At 40.0% G+C, this 23,277-nt stretch overlaps 1 protein-coding gene across 4 annotated transcripts in view; it reads left to right on the top strand.

Annotated features, from left to right (window-relative positions):
- Positions 1–23,277, top strand: part of LOC126452531 (UDP-GalNAc:beta-1,3-N-acetylgalactosaminyltransferase 2-like) — a 150,218-nt gene extending 126,941 nt beyond the window's left edge. For 3 of the 4 annotated variants that reach the window (XM_050091092.1, XM_050091090.1, XM_050091091.1), the window contains 2 exons: positions 15,041–15,298; positions 22,892–23,277. In XM_050091092.1, coding sequence (XP_049947049.1) covers positions 15,041–15,298; positions 22,892–23,129 — 496 coding nt within the window. In that variant the 3' untranslated portion in view covers positions 23,130–23,277. The remainder of the gene's footprint in view (positions 1–15,040; positions 15,299–22,891) is intronic. The other variant, XM_050091093.1, reaches the window with a different exon arrangement.

Here is a 23,277-nt window from a genome sequence, read left to right as displayed (position 1 = left end):
GGATCACTAGGTGACACAAATACCCAAATAACCCAAAGAATTGACAGCATGATCCATTGTCATTTATGTGTAAAATTGTGAATAATAACAGAGTACATTAGCATGAGAATGTCTTTAATTCAACTAAGAAAACTAATAAATTATGAGGCAGAATTTCTGGCCGTCGCTTACCTTCAGGAAGTAAAATGTTTAGTATTGCCGGTAGACAGTTATAACAGTGAAAGTGATGACACCATACTAGCTTTCGGAACTATTAGTTCCTTGCTCAGAGACAAGAGTGAAATAGGATGGCAAAGGTAGAAAAGGAGGTGCATGTCACTCAGATCACAGGATGAGAGGACCCAATTTGACCAGTTACCTTGAGTGGTAGATTTCCTTGTCTGTGACATAGGGATGCGGAGAACAAAGTGTGCCTTCAGTTCACCTACTGTTACAGAAAACTAGTGTGTGCATTTACCTTGAATCTGGAGCCAATGTTTTGGCTACTTAAAAGTTAGCTTCTAGTGGAATTGGCTTCCAATGCATTATTAGAAATTCATCTATGATACAAAGACTTGTAGGATTTTGTCCCAGATATATAACTGTTGCTTCTATTTCAGATATCACAAATCAAGTACCTCGTTTAGTCAATTTAACTACATTGTCATAATTCCAATCATTTTCCTTTGAACAGTCTCAAGCACTCTCTGTTATTGCATCAGAAAACCATTTGCTTTTTGGTGAATTTGTTAAGATAAAACACTGGTTGTTTCATCCTAGTCATGTCAGTTAATTTTTCAGTGTATCTCTCAAGCTCCTGCTCGGTCATTTCATGGATGGATGGGAGAGGACAATGACTAATGAAGATTAGTCATTGCCCACTTCTATCCAGCCCCTTCTCTGTTCCCATACCAGCACTACATTTACTTTTCTCCTCTTCCGCTATCCCCACCTCTCCACTGCCCTCCATCTAACCTCTCGACAGCACATAGCTGCCCTACCCTCTTTCCAACTCATCCCTGTACACTCCCCAACAGCACGTCAGTGACCGCTACTCCTACCCTACTATCCCTCCCCCTCTCTGCCCCAGCCTCCTCCTTACCGCCACCTCTGGTACTGCTGTTCGCAGTGTGGCCTCAGTTGCCAGAGATTTCAGTTGTGTGTGTATGTTGCATTTGTGTGTGTGTGCGTGTGCGTGCGCGGGCGCGCGCGCGCGCGTGTGTGTGTGTGTGTGTGTGTGTGTGTGTGTGTGTGTGTGTGTGTGTGTGTGTTTGTCATCTAATTTTGATGAAGGCCTTACTGCCCGAAATCTATATTTGTGAATTCTTTTTGTTGTGCCTATCTGTGACTTGCCATCTTTGCTATAAGATGAGTAGCAACTATCCTTTTCATAATACTGTTGGAGGTGTATCTGGTAGGTTGTAGCTTACTAAGCCAATTTGTTGGTGTTCTTAAAAGCAAAAAAATCTAATTTCCATGCTATTTTGTCAAAAACTGACATTGTGAGCCTGTGGGAGTGTACAAAATATAAGTTGACTCTTACATAGAAGATAGCAGTGACAAGCAACTTTGTTTATTTAAATAGCACCTTTACCAGTTTCGAATATTACAGGTTCATCTTCAGATGGCTAGTTCACGTAAAGATACATTTTACATTAGCTTTCACTTTTTATTTCCCCAAAGGATGAAGTTTCCTTGGGGTGGTGGTGCTATTGAAAATCCACGCCATAACATTATAATGTTGACTGGTTGCGATCATGCAACAGTGAAGACTGTATGATGCACATTTTTTTATGTGTATGGTTACATATAATCTAAAGCACCACTCACACATCAAGAAGTTTCACCACATGGAAGTACGTATACAAAGATAACAATATTGCAGGGTTGCACTGTATGGAATGTAGCCATGTATGGATGTGAAACATGGACAATAAAGTTTAGACAAGAAGAGAATAGAAGTTTTTGAAACGTGAAGCTGCAGAAGAATGCTGAAGATTGCAGAGGTATATCATGTAACTGAACAGAACTGGGGAGGAAAGAAATTGTGGGATTACCTGACTAGAAGAAGGGATCAGTTGACAGAGTATGTTATGAGACATCAAGGGATCACCAGTTTAGTACTGGAGGGAAATGTGGAGGGTAAAAATCATAGCGGGAGACCAAGAGATGAATATGATAAGCAGATTCAGAAGGATGTAAGATGCGGTAGTTTTTCAGAGATGAAGAGGTTTGGACAGGTTAGAGTAGCTCTGAGAATTGCATCAAATCAGACTTTGGACTGAAGACCTGAATAGCAACAACAACAATTTGCACTATTTCTTGAGCTTTATGCTATTATATCTCCTGAACTTCATGTCATACAGTGATGTCATGGTACATTTGGATACTGTCTGCAAAGTGTGTTGCAAATAGAGTTAATAGGAAAGAGATGACAAATTAAAATGTCATGGCTGATGCAAAAGTTTTACTGTAAGAACAGTAAAAAGGCAGTAAGCAATAAATATTTTCCTTTAATCATTTTGTGAAGTATGTCAATGAGAAAAAATTTATAAAGATCTGAAATTGTATATAAAGTTTATTGGAAGTCACTAACTTCTCTCATTCTCGAAAACTGGATGAATATCGCCAGGGTAATTCGCATGTAGTTAGCTACACTGCCCCAATACATATACACGGTTTCTACCTGCAATACTTGTCTTACTACATTAAACCTTTAACGTAAGATTATACCTCATAATGAGCAGAATATGACAGCACTTCAAATTTTTAAATTTGTGCTATAATTATACGAAATATTGACAGTCAAATTTTTGTTGCACCTGGATGTCATTAGATAGGCAACCTGCAATTGAGACTGTTCACCATGAACCATCAGTTGGGTTGGTCTGTTTGTAATATAGATGATACTGGAGTGCTGGCCTGTACTTACCATCAGCTCACCTGTTGTGATGACAAAGTGCAAAAAACATGAAGGAGTAGCATCAGAGAAAGTAGGTCAAAGATAGTACATCAGTAAGAATTGTGTTCAGTTTCAGTCTACAGATGATGGCTATATAGTGAGAAGTAAAGCTGGATTAAGAGGAAGAAAAAATAAATGAATCGTAGCTTTAAGAACAAAAAGCAAAATAATTAGGATGGGAAGAAAGACAAATAGAGAGGGACAGAAAGCAGAGGTAAAAAGGTAAAATACAATAAAGGAAATAACTGAGTGAATAAATAAATGAATAATAACAAAAAGTGAGAGGGGGCCATTCTATATCAAGAGCTTAAGTTTAGGACCATGTTGGGATATGACAATAAACTGGAGGGCAAGGTCCCATCTGCATAGCTCAGGGGAGCTAGTAAATGGATGGGAGGATGTAAATATGGTACAGCAGCATTCAGATCCCTTAAGTTGTTCATTAGGGTACAGTTGCATTAGGGCATGATTAGCAACTACGTACCGGGTATTCCCAAAGTGGACAGTTCTGTGTCCATTCATGTGCTCAATGTAAGTTGAGGCCACATGAAGCAGGTTCCCATTCCTGCAGGTCTGAGGTGCTGGTGACATGAAGGTGACTGTAACAATATTGTGAGAAGGAATGTTGCCACACGCCATACAGTGGAGATGCTTAGTCGCACTGGTGTGAGTTGCATTTGTGTTTTGTGTGTGTGTGTGTGTGTGTGTGTGTGTGTGTGCGTGCGTGCGTGCGTGCGTGCGTGCGTGTGTGTGTGTGTGTGTGTAGCCGTGCGTGCGTGTGTATGTGTAGCCATGCGTGCATGCGTATTTATGTCTGTTGTTGACGAAGGCCAATCGCTGAATGCTTTAATTGTGAAATTCTTTTTGTTGTGCCTATCTGTGACTCAGCGTCTCCACTATATGATGAGTGGCAACTTTCCTTCTCACAGTATTGTTACATTCCACCCAGGGTTTTCCATTGTTTGAAGATGAATCTAAATTACACAAATGAAAGTAACATCATTTATAACAAGACCTGCATTGGGGCTAATCACAGGAATGTGGACCATGAAACCAACCCCATACATCATTATTATCATTTTTACTTCCATTCATTATGATTGATTGACTGATTCATCCACCCACCCACCCTCTCTCATTCACATACCTGCCCACCCGCAATCTTTTGGAGAGGAGACTCATCAGGAACATAAAACGATTCAAAGTATACTTTAATAAAAGAAAAGTAGTGTTAGAAACTACATCAATAATTAACTGTTCTTCAAGTCGTACAAACTGTGTATACTCACACAGAAAAAGTTTAACACAGTGAAATTACTGCCAAAAAGCCTTTTTCATTTATGTTAAGCAGCTGATGTTTATCTTACATTATCTTTTTTAATATCTACATTACCAAATACATATATACTAATTTTGTAGAAAGTGAGCAGCATATGGATCTAATACACTAACTCCAGTTTATTAGACAGTTCGAGATCTATTACAGACCACTCACAGTGCATTACAAGCTGTCTTAAAGTAAGCAATCCAATTCAGATCAATTCATGCATTTTCAAAGTTTTGTCAATAGCACACAGAGTGTGAAACATAAACACCATTTATCAAACTAATATGTCAGTCGGTGTGTACTTTGTTAATTACATAACTGTTATATGCAGGAATCTGGCGTGGTCTCATCAAAGGAGACTTCTGATAACAAGCACACTGTAAGTATTGGTGCCTTGGGCAGTCAACAGTAATGTTGTACCAGCTTCTCACTTTCCGTAGTGACACTGGGTATTGTCACTACATCCCCTTCCCCAGCAGTGATTGTTTGGCTAGAAAATGGTGGGTAGTGCAAGGCCCAAAGGAATTGCCACGAGGAAGGATTGCAGGTCAATTTCCATGGGCATGTTGTGGAAGGTCAGGGCAGGACAAATCTTGATGTGAATTTTATATGTCACCTCAGGACTGGATGATCCACTGGGATGTAGAAACAGGTGGCTGCTGCCAAGATTCTGGACATGAAGTTGATTTCTGTTGTGTTGCATAAGTATATGGGCGGAGACCATGGTATACATTATGGACCAATCGTGGATGGAGATTGTCCTGTAAATCCAGGTTTGTGCTTGTCAAACTGTGAGTCCCCACAGAAGACACCCACCTGGAAGAGAGAGGCCGTGATGATGACATACACCGGCAGCAGGTGCAACACATACATGTGGGTGTGTTACAGGCAGCCGTGAAGCTCCTCCACCAGGCTGTAGTGCTCAATTGTGGTCTCCCTTTACCTTGCTAGAAAACCACAGAAGGCATTAGGTGTGGTGTTGGACATCATATTTTCTCAGGTGGTGGCCCCAACATAATCTTCTGTTTGCTCAGATCCATTGGCCAAGAAGTTCCCAAATGTATCAAGGATGGTTGCATAAAGAAACACTTTCACAGATTGCAGTTTATTCATTTTCCTGTCTGCTCTGAAATAAGAGCATAAGGATGTGGAGAGGATCCTCTGGAATTGCTCGTGTAACCAAAACCTCAACAAGATATGTGACACAGTTTGGAATACTTCATAGTAATTGGTCTATATCTACCTTTACATACTCTGCAAGCCACCATACGGTGCGTGGCGGAGGGTACTCTCTACCCCTATCAGTAATTTCGCCTCCTGTTCCACTCGCAAATAGAGCAAGGGAAAAACAACTGTCTGAATGTCTCCATATGAGCCCTAATTTCTTGCATCATATTTTCGTAGTCCTTATACACAATGTATGTTAGTGGCTGTGTAATCATTTGGCAGTCACCTTCAAATGCTAGTTCTTTAAATTTTCTCTGTAGTATTTCTCAAAAAGAACATCACCTTCCCTCTTGGGATTTCCATTTGAGTTCCCGAAGCATCTCCGTAACGTGTGTTGTTTGAAACTATTGGTAACAAATCTAGCAGCCTGCCTTGAATTGCTTCAATATCTCCCGTCAATCTGACCTGTTACAGATCACAAACACTGGAGCAGTACTCAGTAATACGTTGAACCAGCATCCTATATGCAGTTTCCTTTACAAGTGAACCACTCTTTCCTAAAATTCTCCCAGTAAACCAAAGTTGACCATTCACCTTCCCTACCAGATTTTTTGCAACATTACACACAGTTATTTAAACGACTTTACTGTGTCAAGCAGGATATATAGTAATACTGTATCTGAACAGTACATGCTTGTTCTTCCTACTCATCTGCATTAACTTACATTTTTACATCTTTAGAGCTAGCTGCCATTTATCACACCAGCTATAAATTTTGTCTAAGCCGTTGTGTATCTTCCTACATCACTCAACTTTGACCCCTTACTGTACGCCACAGCATCATCAGAAAACAATCGCAGATTGCTGCCCCTCCTGTCTGCCAGATCATAAATCATTTATGTATGTAGAGAAGGGAACAACAGCAGTCCTATCACACTTCCCTTGGGAAATGCTGGAATGTGGCAGGGCAAAGAGATTTCGAAAGGTAACCAATTGTAAAGGTAGGAGCCATACAGCATATTGAGCAATAGGAAAGCTTGTGATGCTGCATTGAAGGGAATTTGAAAATATGCCTCTGCAAGGTCAGTTGTACCGAATAAAGTACTATGGCCTAATTTGAGAGGAGTTCATCTGGGGTCAGTAGGGATAAGTTTTCACTTCAGTTTGTGCTTTTCTCATTACTTTAAAATTACCTCAAAGTTTCAATGTGCTATTGAGTCTGCATACTGTTAGCAGAGGAGTAGCCCACTGGCTGTGGAGAATAGGCATTAACGAATCTTCATGAGTGAGTCTATCAATTTCTGTCATGAAGGCATCCTTCAGAGCAAGGTTCACTGGGCGAACTTTGAAAGAAAGCATAAGGCAGCCGTTTGCTTAATAGTGATGTAAGCTTCAAAATCAGTGGCTTCCCTAATCCACATGAGAAGATTTGAGTATGTTTATCACAGAAAGTCTTTAGGGTGACACAAAGTTAATGGGACTGCATGGTATGTAGTTTTTCGTGAACTGTAAATCCGAAAGCATGGTAAGAGTCTGCCCCAAAAATATCGTCCGCATCAGTTACCACAAGAAAGTTTACTGGGTGAGTGATGTAATTGTAAATGAATAAAACTGGAAGTTTTCCTAGCAAAGGCACATGGTTACATCCATGGGCTTAAAGGTTTGCCTCACATGCCTCAATTGTTTATGATGTGATCTGTGCCACAGATTGTTGAGGTCCCCACCAGAGGGGGCAATATGTCCCGCACTACTGGTGTCAGAGAGCTACCACAACATCTTCTTACATCATAAACAACGTCTGGGCTGCATGGGCAATTTCACATGCTTGAGATAGTCACATTAAAGAAAGAGTAAATTTCCTCAGTGTGTGCTTCCTCACCTCTGAGTTGGGTAAGATACACAATAATGTCGCCGACTAGAATGTCTGCATAGTTTTGCCTCCTCAGACATTTAAAACTACAATTCCTACTTATTTCCTATAGGTTGGTGGTCCAGTCTTCACAAGACTTGTTTGTGCCCTTTTTCCACTGCCAAAATTCTAACGTAGCTGTGGTAATATGTTTTTTCAAACAGGAATATTCATGTGATGAAGAAAATATTCTAGACAACTCAGGTTCTGCCATATGCATTAGTGGCTCTAGTTTCTGTAGTAAGTGACATAATTCAAGATTTCATGACAAGAACATCACCTTTTATTCCATCATCTTTCAGGCATGCATCCAGAATAGTAATATTTGCTTTTCCAGTATTTTGGCTTATAACCTTACAAGTAATATTACTATCCCAGATTCACACTCGAAAGATTATGGCATATTCTGTCTGCAGGGAAAGCTTCTAGAAGCACACTGTCTTTAGTCTTTCCATGTCAGAAACTTGCCAAACAGTCAAGTGTAACTTCAACTGTCAGTTATCAACACTCACTCTTCACTTTAATCATTAAATGATGGAAAAGCCATAAACAGTGATGGCACAGTGCATGTTGCTGTTACAGTCACCAATGCTTGCACTGCAAATAACATTGATACCACTAGCTCCTGCTAACTGTGCACATTTTGCATTAGTAATTGTTGTAGTTCCTCCTTGGTGGAAAACCCTGGCTCTTGTAGTGCTTTGAGAATTTTAGGGCAAATTCTAGAAACACTTGGCTCTCCACCATCTCGAACACCCGTTATTTTAATGACGAGGGTGAGAGAGCCTTTTTACTGTGTCACACATATATATATATATATATATATATATATATATATATATATATATATATATATATATATATATGTGTGTGTGTGTGTGTGTGTGTGTGTGTGTGTGTGTGTGTGTGTGTGTGTGTGTGTGTGTGTGTGTGTGTGTGTGTATGTGTGTGTGTGTGTGCGCGCAGGAGGGACAGCTGTCACGAGAAGCCAGGAGCTGCGTCTGATTAGCGGCCCTGACAAGTGGTTACCAGCAGCACCTTGGAATTTATATCAAAAAGTCAAAGGGGGTTTGTATAATGTTCCATGGTTTGTGGTGTCATGAGGATTGTTACAGAGACAGATGAAGCGTGTATTGTGTAGAGACTCTTACTTCATGTCTTGGCTCTGCATGAGGCAGCACGTATGTAATTGTATGGGTGTTTTGTCGATTATGACATTTATCATGGAACCAGCTGGCTAGCTGGAGCTCATACAGAATAATTGTTACTTTAGAGATGAGAGTTGAAAATATATTGTTGTTGAACTGAAAAGATGCTACGAGTACATGATTTATTTCAAGAATAGAGATTTGGTTAATATTATTCCCTTTAATGTAATACAGTCATTGGAGGAGAATTAAATGGTGAGAGTGACATAGCTGATGACCCAAAGAAGAGGATCGGCTGTACGTGCAATGTATGAGTCAACTGGAAGAGACATGTGAGTCATGCAACCCAACACAGCACTTTTTCTTGTCATCCAAAAAAGTGTTAGAATGTGGCGACCGAGAGAAAGGACTCGAAGAAAAAGGGAAATTGTAAGTCAAAAACGGGAAGAAGATATTTGAGTTGCCATAGCAACCACACATAACAAAACTGAGAAACTGTTTCGAGTAATTGCGTTGTGTCTACTGAACCAAAGGAAGAAAGTTGCGAATGCAACACAATATAAGATGGGAGAAGGTAACATCAAAAGAATGAAGGGAAGGTCTCAACTTTTCGATTAAGAAGATTTGGGTGTGGGGAGGAAGCAATTCTCACACATGCAGCAACCAGCCACTGACGTCAACACAGTAACCAGCCGAGGCAGTAACCAGCTGCTGACGCTGTAACCCGCCACCATTGCTGACTGCAATGGCTATTGTTCCCTGTTGCTGACTTCGCATCTGCTTGCCAACGCCAATGCCATAACCAATGTTCGACACTGCTGGCGCCTGTGCTATTCACCGGTGCCGATTCTACACCTGCTCGCTGACGCAGCATAAAACTCTACGCCGGGTGAGAGAACAACAATAATTATTCTAGTAGAAAATTGAAAAGAAGAAGAAACTGTTCAAAGACTATAGTACTTTAGCTAGTACATTTAGAGGTGATGTTGTGTTAGATGATCACTAGGTCAAAAATCACTCGGGATATGGATACCATTCAAGAAACAGGAGAAACTTCAGAACCAGCCATGGTTATGACAGTGAGTAAGGAGGTGCCAGACCAGTCTGAGGTAGTGAATTTACTTAAAGCCCAGGGAGCAGATTCCGCGGCTTTAAGAAAAGAACTAAGTGATGAAAATGCCTCTTTGAGAAAAGAACTAAATGCTAAGTTAGATGCTCAAAGAGCAGAGTTAAATGCTCAAAATGCTTCTTTAAGACAGGAACTAAGTGATCAAAGTTTTAAGTTAGATTCACTGAATGCCCAATTGAACACCAAATTAGATGCTCAGAGTGAGGTTTTAAGTAGCCGAAGTGAAATCTTAAACAGTCAAGCAACAAATGTAACCATGTTAAAGACTGAGTTTGACACTCTGAGTAAGAGAGTTGAAAATCTGAAGTTAGATTTAAAGAATGAGCTAACCAGTTCTTTAAATACTCACATTATTCAACTATTTACTGAATTTAACCAGAGACAGGGTGTGCAATTTCAAGATTTAACTTTAAAAATTTGAATTTGACATTGAAGATAAATGTAATAATATAGAAATGGGCTTGTCGAAAAATTAGGATCATTTCAAAATGTATGCAATGTTACATTCGATGTGGTAAAGCAAACGTTGCATGCCTTAAAAGACAGTGTAGAAAGACAGGATAAGATGATCTCTATTGTCCAATCACAAATTGCAGGCGTCAACACTCAAGTTGATGATGTAGAGAGAAATTTTAAGGAAAAACTAGCCAACTTTGACATGATAAATGTAAGTAGTCTGGCGGAACCTTTTGAGATAATTATAGATCAAGAAATTATCAAGAGTATAATCTCTGGAAATGTTTCAACTGTTGCTTTTTCCAAACTTAATGATAATAGCAATGTTAGAGATGACTCATGGAAAGAATTCGAACATGTCCAGGACAGATTAGAACATAGAGTAACTTTACTTAATGTCATGCTTCCTAGTAAAATGGTAATTGTTTTGTTGTGGGGAGACTTTCACATTTAACGAGAAGTATTGGTCCGTAATCAATCTAGTGAGGTTAATCTCGGATGGGTTCCGAGCGAAGTCACATCTGTTCCCCAGGGTGTTAACATTCTGTGTTAACAGGTGGAGTGACGACCGTCGGTTCCTGAGTTGTTTTCAGTGTTACTTCCACATTAGTTTTCCTACACCAAATTCCCTTCAAATCTTCAACTATTCTGTAATCTATTCACAACCTCTTAAACTATCCTATCATGTTAGTATTTAAGTGACCATATATGACTACAAGATTGTGACTAATTTAAGAGAATCACGAATAAACAGTGATCTCTAAACATGAAATGGAATTAACAGAATAATATTCTGGTAGAAGCTGTAATATGATAGTACTATGTAAACAGAGTGACTTTAAGATGGAATGAACAGAATAGAATATTATAGTTAAAAATAATATAATATGAGGTGACTAATGAAATAACTGTCTTATCGTAGTGTATAATTTTGTATTTTTGTAGGACAGTTATACTTTTTATGAGATGTGATGTCGATGGGAGGGTTTGTATCAATCCTGAAAGGGGTGGGTAATGTAGGTAAAGACATGGCTGACACTACACACACACACACCTTACCTTTCAGATGACCCTCGCAAACAAGTGTGACTGATTCTTCACCATTTGCCATTCCATAAGTGTTGCTAAGATTTTTCTTTGGGGGCTTCAAAGGTGAAGGTGCGAATGCCCGTTCTGCAGGAGACGTTTAACATCGTACCTCCTCCAGCTTCTCACTCAAGTATCGGCAAAGTAGGGATCCTGGGGAAGGGGGGTGGGAATGGTTTTCCTGTCTTTGGGGCTATCTTCTTTTTCTCCTTCGATCTTAGCAACCATCTCTATTTTTTCCTTTCTTACTGCTCATTTGAGTACCGGTCTATTGTTCCCTCTTTCCATATGCAAAGACTTCGTTGTGCAATTTTGTCATATGATGACATGGTTCGAGAGCGTGGCTGTTATTTGAAGACAAATGTTGATGGTGTTGAGACAGCAACCAGCTACAAATTTATTTTCAGTTCCTTTATTCAAAAGCTACCGTGACCGGTTTTTAGTCATTATGATTCATCCTCAGGCAGTTTCCATGCTTTCATTACAACATGTGGTGCGTTTTTTTCCGATTAATTGTCCTAAAATATAAATAATACCTAATTATAAGCACACCACACAGATGGTTGCATTACACTCCAAACCGGCATTTCACGTAAGTCACATCCAATGCAAATCTGTAACGCAACCATCTGTGTGGCGTGCTTATTATTATGTATTATTTATATTTTAGGACAATTAATCTGTAAAAAAACACACCACATGTCGTAATGAAAGCACAGAAACCATCTGAGGATGAATCATAATGATTCGAAACTGGTAACAGTACCTTTTGAATAAAGGAACTGAAAATAAATTTGTGGCTGGTTGCTGTCTCAACACCATCAACATGTGTCTGCATATACTTCTATCGCTGATGTCCTTCTCATTCTCTGTGTTTTCCTATAACCTTCAGCTTATTTCACATAAGTTGGCCAAAGAATCAGGCTGCACGAACACACATCGACATACACACAAGATTACACTTAGACACAAATGTGGAAATTACGGGCTAGAAACCTAAAGCGATGTCGGAACCGCCAAGGGATGGAAGGGAAAAAAGATATATGTACATCTGGGTAGAGGCACATATTGTATGGTTGAAATATGACAGTTCTGCATTGCCCCTTTTTTTTTCTTTTGTTGCTTCTTATATATTTACACATGTTTAAGAACAGAGACAGTTCTATATCACACAAGGAAGTGAGAGAAATGAAGGAGAGTAGAAACTAAGGAAGAACTAATGAACATAAGCCAGGTAGGAACTACTGGTGATAATTATTTAGGAATATCAGTCGAATATTTGTTCTGATGATTTGTAGGATAGTGGGACAAGTATAGAATAAAGGAAGGTATGATATAATGAATTATATATAAATATGAGGTGTGCTGAAAGTGTAGAAGTTGAAAAGTAGTGGAGGACTCTAGGGGATCAAATAAGGTACCCAGAGATAAGAGTGAAGTGTGAAGTAGAATTGAATTTTGCCAGGTAATATTTAGCAACAGTATACATAAAGATGTATACTAGGGCAACGAACCATGGGGCCTACTCGCAAAGGATAAGGGGGGCCACACCCTGCTTTTATTGAATGAAGAAAAGGGCAGATAGGCAGACCGAAGAGAGGCTGATCTATACTGTGCGGCCAGGGGCACTAAGAAGGGGATTGACCTGTACCATAGAATACAGGGATAAGAAAGGGGCATACCTACCAAAACAGAAGGAGGTAGTGCATCCATAGGAGCAACCCAGAGGTAAAGTATAGGTACTGTGCCTAAAGGGAAGGACTGTATTGTGACAGAAGTCACACAATTTTGTAGAGATTATTCTGATAAATTTGGATTCTTTACATCGACAGTGTTATTAAGACTTATGAGTGTCGGAAAGAACATGTTCATTTTTTTTTCTCCAGCGTTTCCTCCAGACTACAAGCTACTGTATGAAATGAGACTGTTAAGTACTAAAGAAAAGATAGTTTAGAGAATTATACTAAATAACGAGGCAATCAAAAGTCTATGCCACCTGGAGTTTTTGATTGGAAATAAAAAATGTTGTCCGCACGATTCCTAGATGTAAAAGTACTAACTCCAATGTTGGGTGAAATGCTCAGATAGTGATTGTTGAAACAAACAAAAACAAGGAAAGGAAAATTTAGGTATTAAGTACACAAGAACTAAAAGAGATATATTGAATATCGATTGAAATATAAATTATTGTTGTGATAGATATTAATGTACATGATGAATATGTGTAAAATATCGTGTATTACAGCTTAGGGGAGGAATATTTAGTGGCTTCAAGGATTTCAGTGTAAATTCTAGAAACACTTGGCTCCACCATCTCGAACACCCGTTATTTTAATGACGAGGGTGAGAGAACCTTTTTACTGTGCCACACAAATGTGTGCGTGCAGGAGGGACAGCTGTCATGAGAAGCCAGCAGCTGCATTGGACGAGCGACCCCGACAAGTGGTTACCAGCAGCACCTTGGAATTTATATCAAAAAGTCAAAGGGTGTTTGTATAATGTTCCGTGGTTTGTGGTGTCATGAGGATTGTTACAGGGACAGATGAAGCGTGTATTGTATAGAGACTCTTTCTTCACGTCTTGGCTCTGCATGAGAGAGCACGTATGTAATTGTATGGGTGTTTTGTCGATTCTGACATTTATCTTGGAACCAGTTGGCTTCCTGAAGCTTGTACAGAATAATTGTTACTTTGGGGATGAGAGTTGAAAATATATTGTTGAACTGAAAAGATTCTACGAGTACATGATTTATTTCAAGAATAGATAATTGTTTAATATTATTCCCTCTAACTTGATACAGTCTTCAGAGAAAAATTAAACGGTGAGAGCGACATAGCTGATGACCCAAAGAAGAGGATCGGCTGCATGCACAACGTATGAGTCAACTGGAAGAGACATGTAAGTCATGCAGCCCAGCACAGCACTGTCTCTTGTCATCCAAGAAAGAGTTGACTCTTGCCTCAACACAAAAATAGTCAAAGTCTGATTTTCATGTATCACAGACCCTGCCACTTTAGTGCAGTCTACTCACAAACTAACATAGATAACAGAATGTGCCTTAGAGCATTGCTTCTGTTTTAAGTAAGTTTTCCAATTAAAGTCGAGTTTGCGTAATGTCAAATCTCAACCAGCTGCTAGTAGTCTGAGAGTAAACACAAATAAACGGGCCAACTGATGCGCACTGCCACCATGTCTGTACTGCTATCAAATTAAAACTGCCTCAGACTGGCCTTGGGCCAGCTTATGTGCAGGATTTTGTCATAGTCTCATCAGAGGGTTCTCCTAGTGACAAGCACCATATGGATAATGGTGCCAAGCAGTTGACAGTAGTGTTGCACCAGCTACTTGGTTTTCATTCTGATATCTGGTGGTGCCTCTATGCCCCCTAGAATAGAAATCTATTCTTCCAGAAGTTAGAGGTGCTGTGATCTATTTTTCTGGTAGATGTCCTGAAACTAATAAAAATTGCTTAGGTTAGTTGTAGTGTACTTACAATATCAGTATTCTTGACCAGTCAGCACAGAGGTTCTCTTCTCTTTTACAGTCAAAATCCTTATTATTCATGTTTATATTTACAGATTCACTAACAAGAATAATGTATGGTTATTCTTTGTACATCCAAAAAACAAGATTTGATGATGCATTTAGAGCTGCACTGAAATTATTATTCATTGCGTTGAAAAATAACAGATTGTGTTTTGATGTAAAGATCTTTTAAAAATTGTTTGTACATCACTGACAACTTATTTTATTACACAGTCTATGCAGAGATACTTTTGTGTGCTTTTAGAGCTTATTTATTGGAATAAATGACATTAATTTTAAAATACTGGTATTAAAAATAGTCTCCAATCCAATACTTTTTCTCCTGCATTAGGTTAAAGGAACAAAGCTGGGCCACTCAACCACATTTTGTGATGAAAACAGATGATGATGTATTTGTTGACACAAGAATTGTGGTGCAAGAATTGACAGAAAAAGCCAGTAAATCCTGGACATGGTGGGGCTCCTTCCGTGAGGGATGGAAACCACAGAGTGCAGGGAAATGGCGTGAACCTGCTCCCCATCCTTGGAAGGTATATCCACCATTTCCTTGTGGTGGTGGTTATGTGCTGAGTTGGGATCTTGTTGAAAGGTACTGTATGTAATAATAATAATAATAATAATAATAATAATAATAGATTTCAACTTACTGTAAAGAAGACACATTAAGTTACAGACAGGCACGATTAAAAGAGATAAGGCATTCACATAAAGCTTTTGGCCACAGCCTTAACCAGCAACAGAGAAACACACACTAGTCATAAACACAGGCAAGCACATTTCTTGCACACATGACCTTCAACTCCATCATCTCAGGCCAGAATGCTCAAATGTTAAATATTGTATTTTTAATATTTTCACAAAAAGCATGAAAAGGAAAGGCAAAGGAAATTTGGGATTGCAAATAAATTTCCAACAAATGATTGTACTTACAGTGCCCATGAGGACTCTGCAAATAATATTCCAAGAAGGTATTATAATAAAAGCATACAACACTTTGTATTCTGAATGTTTCATTTTGATCTTCGAACAGCCTTCAGCCCCTGCATGTGGGCGATAGTTTCCCAGCGCAGGTAAAATCAATCCATTGGCCATTGGGAACTATGCTAGCTAGATATGGAGCTCATTAACATGCTAGCTCTCAACTAGAAAACTTTGTATGAGTGCAAACCAGGTTTGTGTTACTATAGAAACTTTAAAACATCCATGTAATCATTTAATTGTAAAAAAATGTGACATTTATAACTGGTGCAAAATGCTGAAACAATTACTGCTTCTCCTGATTTTATGATGCAAATCATCAAGTGTACAATATTAAAGGTATCTAATTTTATATATGAAGTTATCATGTGCACATCACAATCCATACCTGGAAGTTTATTTGCAATCGCAAATTTTCCTTGCCATTTTCTTTTCATGCCTTTTGTCGAAATATTAATAAATACAAGTATTATTTTTGTTTATTTACAGTGTAACATAAAAATTAAAAATAGAAAAAAGTTTCTGTGTATAGACTCAACCCAACAACCCTTACCGAGCGAGGTGGCGCAGTGGTAGCACACTGGACTCGCATTCGGGAGGATGACTGTTCAATCCCGTCTCCAGCCACCCTGATTTAGGTTTTCCGTGATTTCCCTAAATTGTTTCAGGCAAATGCCGGGATGGTTCCTTTGAAAGGGCACGGCCGATTTCCTTCCCAATCCTTCCCTAACCCGAGCTTGCGCTCCGTCTCTAATGACCTCGTTGTCGACGGGACGTTAAACACTAACCTAACCAACAACCCTTGGATTACTGTTCTGTACTCTTTCCACTGTGCCAACCACTTCCTGCAAACTACACTAACATAAATGGCCCATGCCTTGCCTGACTTGCACCAAATATACTATTTTTTTCTAAATGCTAGTCTACCTGGAGCTCCCACTTCTGTCACTTTCACTTCTGGTAAACCCTTGTATACGAGGTCTGTTCAAAAAATTCTGGAACATTCATAATTTCGTGCCAATGCTGTGTTGGAGCGAAATGTGATTGGCATCCCTGCTAATGCTTGTATTTAATGTGTAACTTTCGTAAGTTTCATTATTGTATTTCTGTTATTGTTCAGTGCTGTATTGAGTAGAACACTGTGTTCCACAGTCCGTGAATTTCGAGACGGCGGAGTCAGAGAAGCAATGCACCTGCATTAAATTTTGCGTGAAACTCAAGAAAGACTGTACAAAGACACATCAAATGATGCAGGAAGTCTATGGTGATTAGTGCTCAAGCTGTACTTGGTGATAGGAATGGTTCACACACTTTTAAAATGGCCAGATGGAAGTTAATGATGACCCCTGTTCAGGACATCCTTCGACATCTATTGACAACGCTCATGTCAGGAACGTCAACAAAATTGTGCATGCCAATTGATGACTGACTGTCCGAGGGCTTGCCGAAGAATGTAACATTTCAGTTGGAACATGTCATGAAATCCTGACACAGCATCTAGGAATGCATCATGTTGCCACCAAGTTTGCCCCACGGCTTGTGAGTCCGGACCAGAAAGACCTTTGCCTCACAATCTGTGAAGAGCTTTCGTGTCGCGTGAATGGAAATGAGATGTTCCTTAAGAGAATCATAACTGCTGATGGTATGTGTATGTTGAGATCAAGGTTCAGTCTTCACAATGGGTCAGAAATGTTTTACAAGGCCCAAAAAAGCTCATCAGGTCAGGTTAAATGTCAACGCCATGCTGATGGTTTCTTTGAGTTTGAATGATTAGTTCATTATGAATTTGTGCCACAGGGACAAACTGTTAATCGATGTTACTATTGAGTTGTGTTGCAATACCTGTGAGAAAATATGAGAAGGAAACGGCTTGAGATGTGGCGAGACAATTCATGGCTCTTTCATAATGATAACACACTCACACATTCATCCCTGTTGGTGCATGACTATTGCACAAGAAAACAGAGTCACTGTGCTGCCTCATCCTTCGTACTCTCAGAACCTGGTCCCTGCAGACTTTTTCTTATTTCCAAAGTTGAAAACTGTATTGAAAGGATGAAGATTTGCAACGATAGATGAGATAAAAGAAAATTCACAAACAGCACTTCGGCTGATCCAGCAAGAGGAGTACCAAGACTGCTTTTGGAAGTGGAAGCGGCATTGGGAACAAGGTTTCAATTGTGGATGGGAGTATTTCGAATGAGACTATGTGCAGTAAGTAAATGGTAAGAGTAGAAATATTTTAAAACAAAGTTCTGGTATTTTTTGAACAGACCTCATTTGGATGAAATCAGTCATGAACAGTAGGTGTGGTCCCATATAAGTAAATTTATTGGTCTTTTCTTGATGGATCATTTTTTGGCCATATGTTTTTAGCTTCTGTTAGGAAGAATTCATTGAATTTAGTTACTTATGATTTTAATTCCATATCATTAGTGTTGCAGAACTGTCATCTAGCAAGTTCCAATACCATATGTGTTATCAAGTTTATTTGTTTCATGCCAAATGATGCTGCAGATGATCATTCCTTTGTTGTAGAATTTTGTGTGCATAACACATGGTTCTTTCTTTTTGATGACTCACTGATGCAATTCCCAGTGTCTTACTGTTCTGACTATCATCCTCCAAACACAAAGTAAATGACACAAATAGGTGGGAGAACTTAAGAATAACTAGCAATAGTGCTTTTTCTTCCAAAAGAAATTGCTGCTGTGAATGAAGTGTTACTTCTTGTGGCAATACTACATTTCTATAAGTAGTTGTGTTGTGTCATGGTCTTCAGTTCGAAGATTGGTTTGATTCAGCTCTCCGTGCTACTCTTCAGCTCTGAGTAGCTACTGCAGCCCACATCCTTCTGAGTCTGCTTACTGTATTCATCTCTTGGTCTCCCTCTAAGATTTTTAACCCCCACACTCTCCTCCAGTGCTAAATTGGTGATCCCTTGATGTCTCAGAACGTGTCCTACCAAACAATCCCTTCTTCTAGTCAAGTTGTGCCACAGATTCCTTTTCAATTCTATTCAGTAGCCTCTCATTAGTTATCCGATCTACCCATCTAATCTTCAGCATCTGTAGCACGACATTTCAAAAGCGTCTGTTGTCTTCTTGTCTAAACTGTTTATTGTACATGTTTCAGTTCCTTATGTTGCTACATTCCCTATAAATATTTTCAAAAAAGACTTCCTGACACTTAAATCTGTACTTGACATTAACAAATTTCTCTTCTTCATAAATGCTTCTCTTGCCATTGCCAGTCTACATTTTGTGTCCTCTCTACTTCGACCATCATCATTTATTTTGCTGCCCAAACAGCAAAACTCATCTACTGTTTTGAAGTGTCTCATTTCCTAATCAAATTCCCTCAGCATCACCTGATTTAATTTGACTAAATTCCATTATTGTTGTTTTGCTTTTGTTGGTGTTCATCTTATATCCTCCTTTCAAGACACTGTATATTCTATTCAAGTCCTCCTCTATGTCATATGCTGTCTCTGACAGAATCACAATGTCTTTAGAAAACCTCAAAGTTTTTATTTGTTCTCCATGGACTTTAATTCCTACTCCAAATTTTTCTTTGGTTTCCTATAGTGCTTGTTCAATATACAGCTTAAATAACATTGAGGATAGGCTACAACCATGTCTCACTCCCTTCTCAGCCAGTGGTTCCTTTTCATGCCCCTTAACACTTGCAGCTGAGATCTGGTTTCTGTACAAGTTGTAAATAGTCTTTCACTCCCTGTATTTTACCCTTGCTACTCTCAGAATTTCAAAGAGTATTCCATTCAGTATTGTCAAAAGCGTTCTCTAAGTCTACTGGTGCTATAAACGTAGGTTTGCCTTTCCTTACTTATCTTTTAAGAGATGTTGTATGGTCAGTATTGCCAAACATGTTCCTAAATTTCTGTGGAATCCAAACTGATTTCCCTCAAGATCGGCGTCTATCATTTTTCCCTTGATCTGTAAAGATTTGAGTTAATATTTTGCAACAATGACTTATTAAACAGTTAGTTCGATAATATTCACATCTGTTGGCAGCTGCTTCCTTTGCATTTGGAATTATTATATTCTGTTTGAAGCCTGAAGGTATTTCTTCTGTATTATACATCTTGCTCACCAGATGGAAGAGTTTTCTCATGGCTAGCTCTCCCAAGACTATCAGTAGTTCTAATAGAATGTTGTCTACTGCCACAGCCTTGTTTCGGTATGGGTCTTTCAGTGTGATATATCGTACCTTCACTCGTGTCGCATGTGATTTCAGTGGTCATGTGTCTATATAGTTCACAGGCCTGCATATAGAGGTAACTTAGGTAAGCCGCCTGGCACTCACTGGTGAGCCATCAAAGAAACAGTATTATTTACACAATCGCAAACGAGTTTCAGCCTATTCTATAACCTATATTACTGTTGTCAAGCCAGTGTGTCCAGTGCTACACACAATGTGTACTTCATTGTAGCTTATGAGTTTCATTATAAAGTGCTATGTTCCATAGTGGAAAATATTATGAAAAGGATAGTTGCTAGTCACCATATAGCGGAGATGCTGAGTCACAGGTAAGCACAACAAAAAAACTGCCATAAAGTGAGCTTTCAGCCAACAAGGCCTTCATTAGAAATAAACAACATACATACAAACACTCACACAAACACAACTCACACACATGACCATTCTCTCTGGCTGCTGAGGCCAGATTGCAAGCAGCAGCACATGATGGGAGAAGCAACTGGGTGATGAGGTTAAGGAGGAGGCTGGGCTGGGGAGGGGGCTGATCAAATGTTGCTTGTGGAAGCATGCCAGAGCGAGGTGGTGAGGTGGTGAGAGTGTGGGCAGCTAGGTGCAGTTGGGAGGTTAGATGGAGGGGTAGGAGGGGGGGGGGGGGTGTTAGCAGAAGGAGAGAAGTGGAAAGACTGGGGGTGTGTTGGTGAAAAATGTTGTGTTGGGTGATCCAACTGTCTCTTGGCCACAGTTTATTGGTGGCCATTCATGTGCCTGACAACTTGTTGGTTGCCATGGCCATGTAGAGTGCAGCACAGTGGTTGGAACCTTGTGTGTAGGTCACATGACTGTTTTCACAGGTAGCCCTACCATTGATGGGATAAGTGATGCTTCTGACTGGACTGGAGCAGGTGGTGCTGGGAGGATGTATGGGACAGGTCTTGCATCTACGTCTGTTGCAGGGATATGAGCCTACCACTGTGGGAAGGGTGGAGAGGATGGTGGGTAGTACATTCCTCATTTCAAGGCATGACAAGAGGTAGTTAAAATCCTGGTGGAGAAAGTGATTCAGTTCCTCATGAGGGGTTGTGACTCAGTACCCCTCAGAACTGGAGCAAGTGAATCACATTCTCTGCCAGGGTTTTGACTACCTCTCGTCATGCCCTGAAATGAGGAATATACTACCCACTGTCTTTCACACCCCTCCCACAATGGTATTCTGCTGCCCACTGAACCTACACAATATTCTTGTCCATCCATACTCACCCCCATCACCCAACCCCTTGCCTCATGGCTCATATCCCTGTAAAAGACCTAGATGCAAGACCTGTCCCATACACCATCCCAACACCATCTACACCAGTCCAGTCCAGTCACAAGCCACTACCATCTAAGGTAGGGCTACCTGTGAAACCAGTCATGTGACCTACAAGCTAAGCTGCAACCACTGTGCTGCATTCTATATGGGCATGACAACCAACAAACTATATGTCCACTTGAATGGCCATCGACAAACTGTGGCCAAGAAACAGCTGGACTATCTCGTCGCTGAGCATGTCTCCCAACATGACATTCTTCATTTCCATGACTGCTTTATAGCCTGTGCCATCTGGATTCTTCCCACCACCGTCAGCTTTCCTGAACTGTACAAGTGGACACTATCCCTGCAATATATCCTATGTTCCTGTATCCCTCCTGGCCTCAACCTTCATTAATCATTCTCCATACTTATATAGCCCCTTCTGTGTTTCCATTCCAGTGCTAACAGCCCTCTGTTCCACCAATGCACCTGCAGTCTTTCTACTTCTCTCCTTTTCTGCGACCCCCCCCCCCCCCACCCCCTCCCTCCCGGCTCCCCCGTCCAACCTCCCAATTTCACCTAGCTGCCCACCCTCTCTCTACCCCGTGCCTGTATGCTCCCACAAGGAGCAATTTGTTGTCCCCCCCCCCCCCCATCCCACCCTACCCTGCTATCCCTTCCCTCTCTCTCCTCTCTCCCCCAGCCTCCTCTGTATGCCCCCCCCCCCTTCCACCCCTCAGTTGCTTCTCCCATAGTCTGGCCTCAGCAGCCAGAGACTCTGAGCGTGTGTGTGTGTGTGTGTGTGTGTGTGTGTGTGTGTGTGTTGCATTTGTATGAGAGTGTATATGTATGTTGTATGTTGTCTATTTCCAGTGAAATTGTTGGCTGGAAGCTCACTTTCTGACAGTCTTTTTGTTGTACCCCTCTGCGAGTCATCATCTCTACTTTATGGTGAGTAGCAACTATCTTTTTCATAATATTACTACGGAAGTCGCATTTGTTCTTGCTGTAGTGCAGTGCTCCATCAAATTCTTCACACAGTATCATATCTCTCATCTCATCTTCATCTATGTTCTCTTCCATTTCTGTAATATTGCCCTCAAGTACATCTCCCTTGTACAGACCCTCTATACACTCCTTCCGCCATTCAGCTTCCCCTTCTATGCTTAAGACTGGCTTTCAGTCTAAGCTCTTGATATTCATACAGCTGCTTCATTTTTCTCCAAATGCCTCGTTAATGTTCATGTAGGCAGTTTCTATCTTTTCCCGAGTGATATATGCTTCTAAATCCTTACATTTGTCCTCTTGCCATCCCAGCTTAACCATTTTACACTTCTGGTCTTTCTCATTTTTTAGACAGTTGTATTCACTTTTGCCTGCTTCACAGCAAGTATTCCTAGTTTGGTTAAATACCATTTAGCCATTTGACTGTTCCATGGATCATAAATGAGATCTCTCACTATGTTCTGAAATGTGTCAATTTCTTTGCAACAATAATACCATTTATATTCTCAGTAAAAAATATAATGAAAAGAAATGTGTAATCATGAAACTATGTACCATTTTACAGAACATAATGAACTGTCAATAGCATTGTTAACAAATAGTGCACACCATAGCTTTGAACCGTATGCAAACTGATATGGAAGTATTGTTTCTCTAACTCTCTCTTTCTCTATTTTTCACTTGCAGAGTAATATATAAATCACAGCAGCAAGAAGTACACATGCCACAAGGAGAAGATGTGAGCATGGGTGTTTGGCTGGAGGATGCACAAGTATGGCAACATAAAGGTCCCTGCATCTGGGAATGCACCTATGCTGAGAGAATGGAGCAGAATCTACAGTTGTGCAATGCTGGAGAACTGACACCTGATTCAATGAGACACTTATGGAAAGTGTATCAGAAATATGGCAATGTCTCTGCTTAAGCAATTGACATAAAAAGACCTGTCAAATGATTCACAAAGTGTAAATATATCTGGATCATCTGTCATTGTACTGATTACCTGCCATTCCATTCAATTCTGTTGACAGTAAATACAACATGTTTATCTGTGGACAGAATGATGTGACATA

Source organism: Schistocerca serialis, unplaced genomic scaffold (assembly GCF_023864345.2).
Source record: "Schistocerca serialis cubense isolate TAMUIC-IGC-003099 unplaced genomic scaffold, iqSchSeri2.2 HiC_scaffold_897, whole genome shotgun sequence".
Classification (NCBI taxonomy): domain Eukaryota; kingdom Metazoa; phylum Arthropoda; class Insecta; order Orthoptera; family Acrididae; genus Schistocerca; species Schistocerca serialis.
The sequence above is the reverse complement of the archived record's forward strand: the minus strand, read 5'-3'. Positions and strand labels throughout refer to the sequence as shown.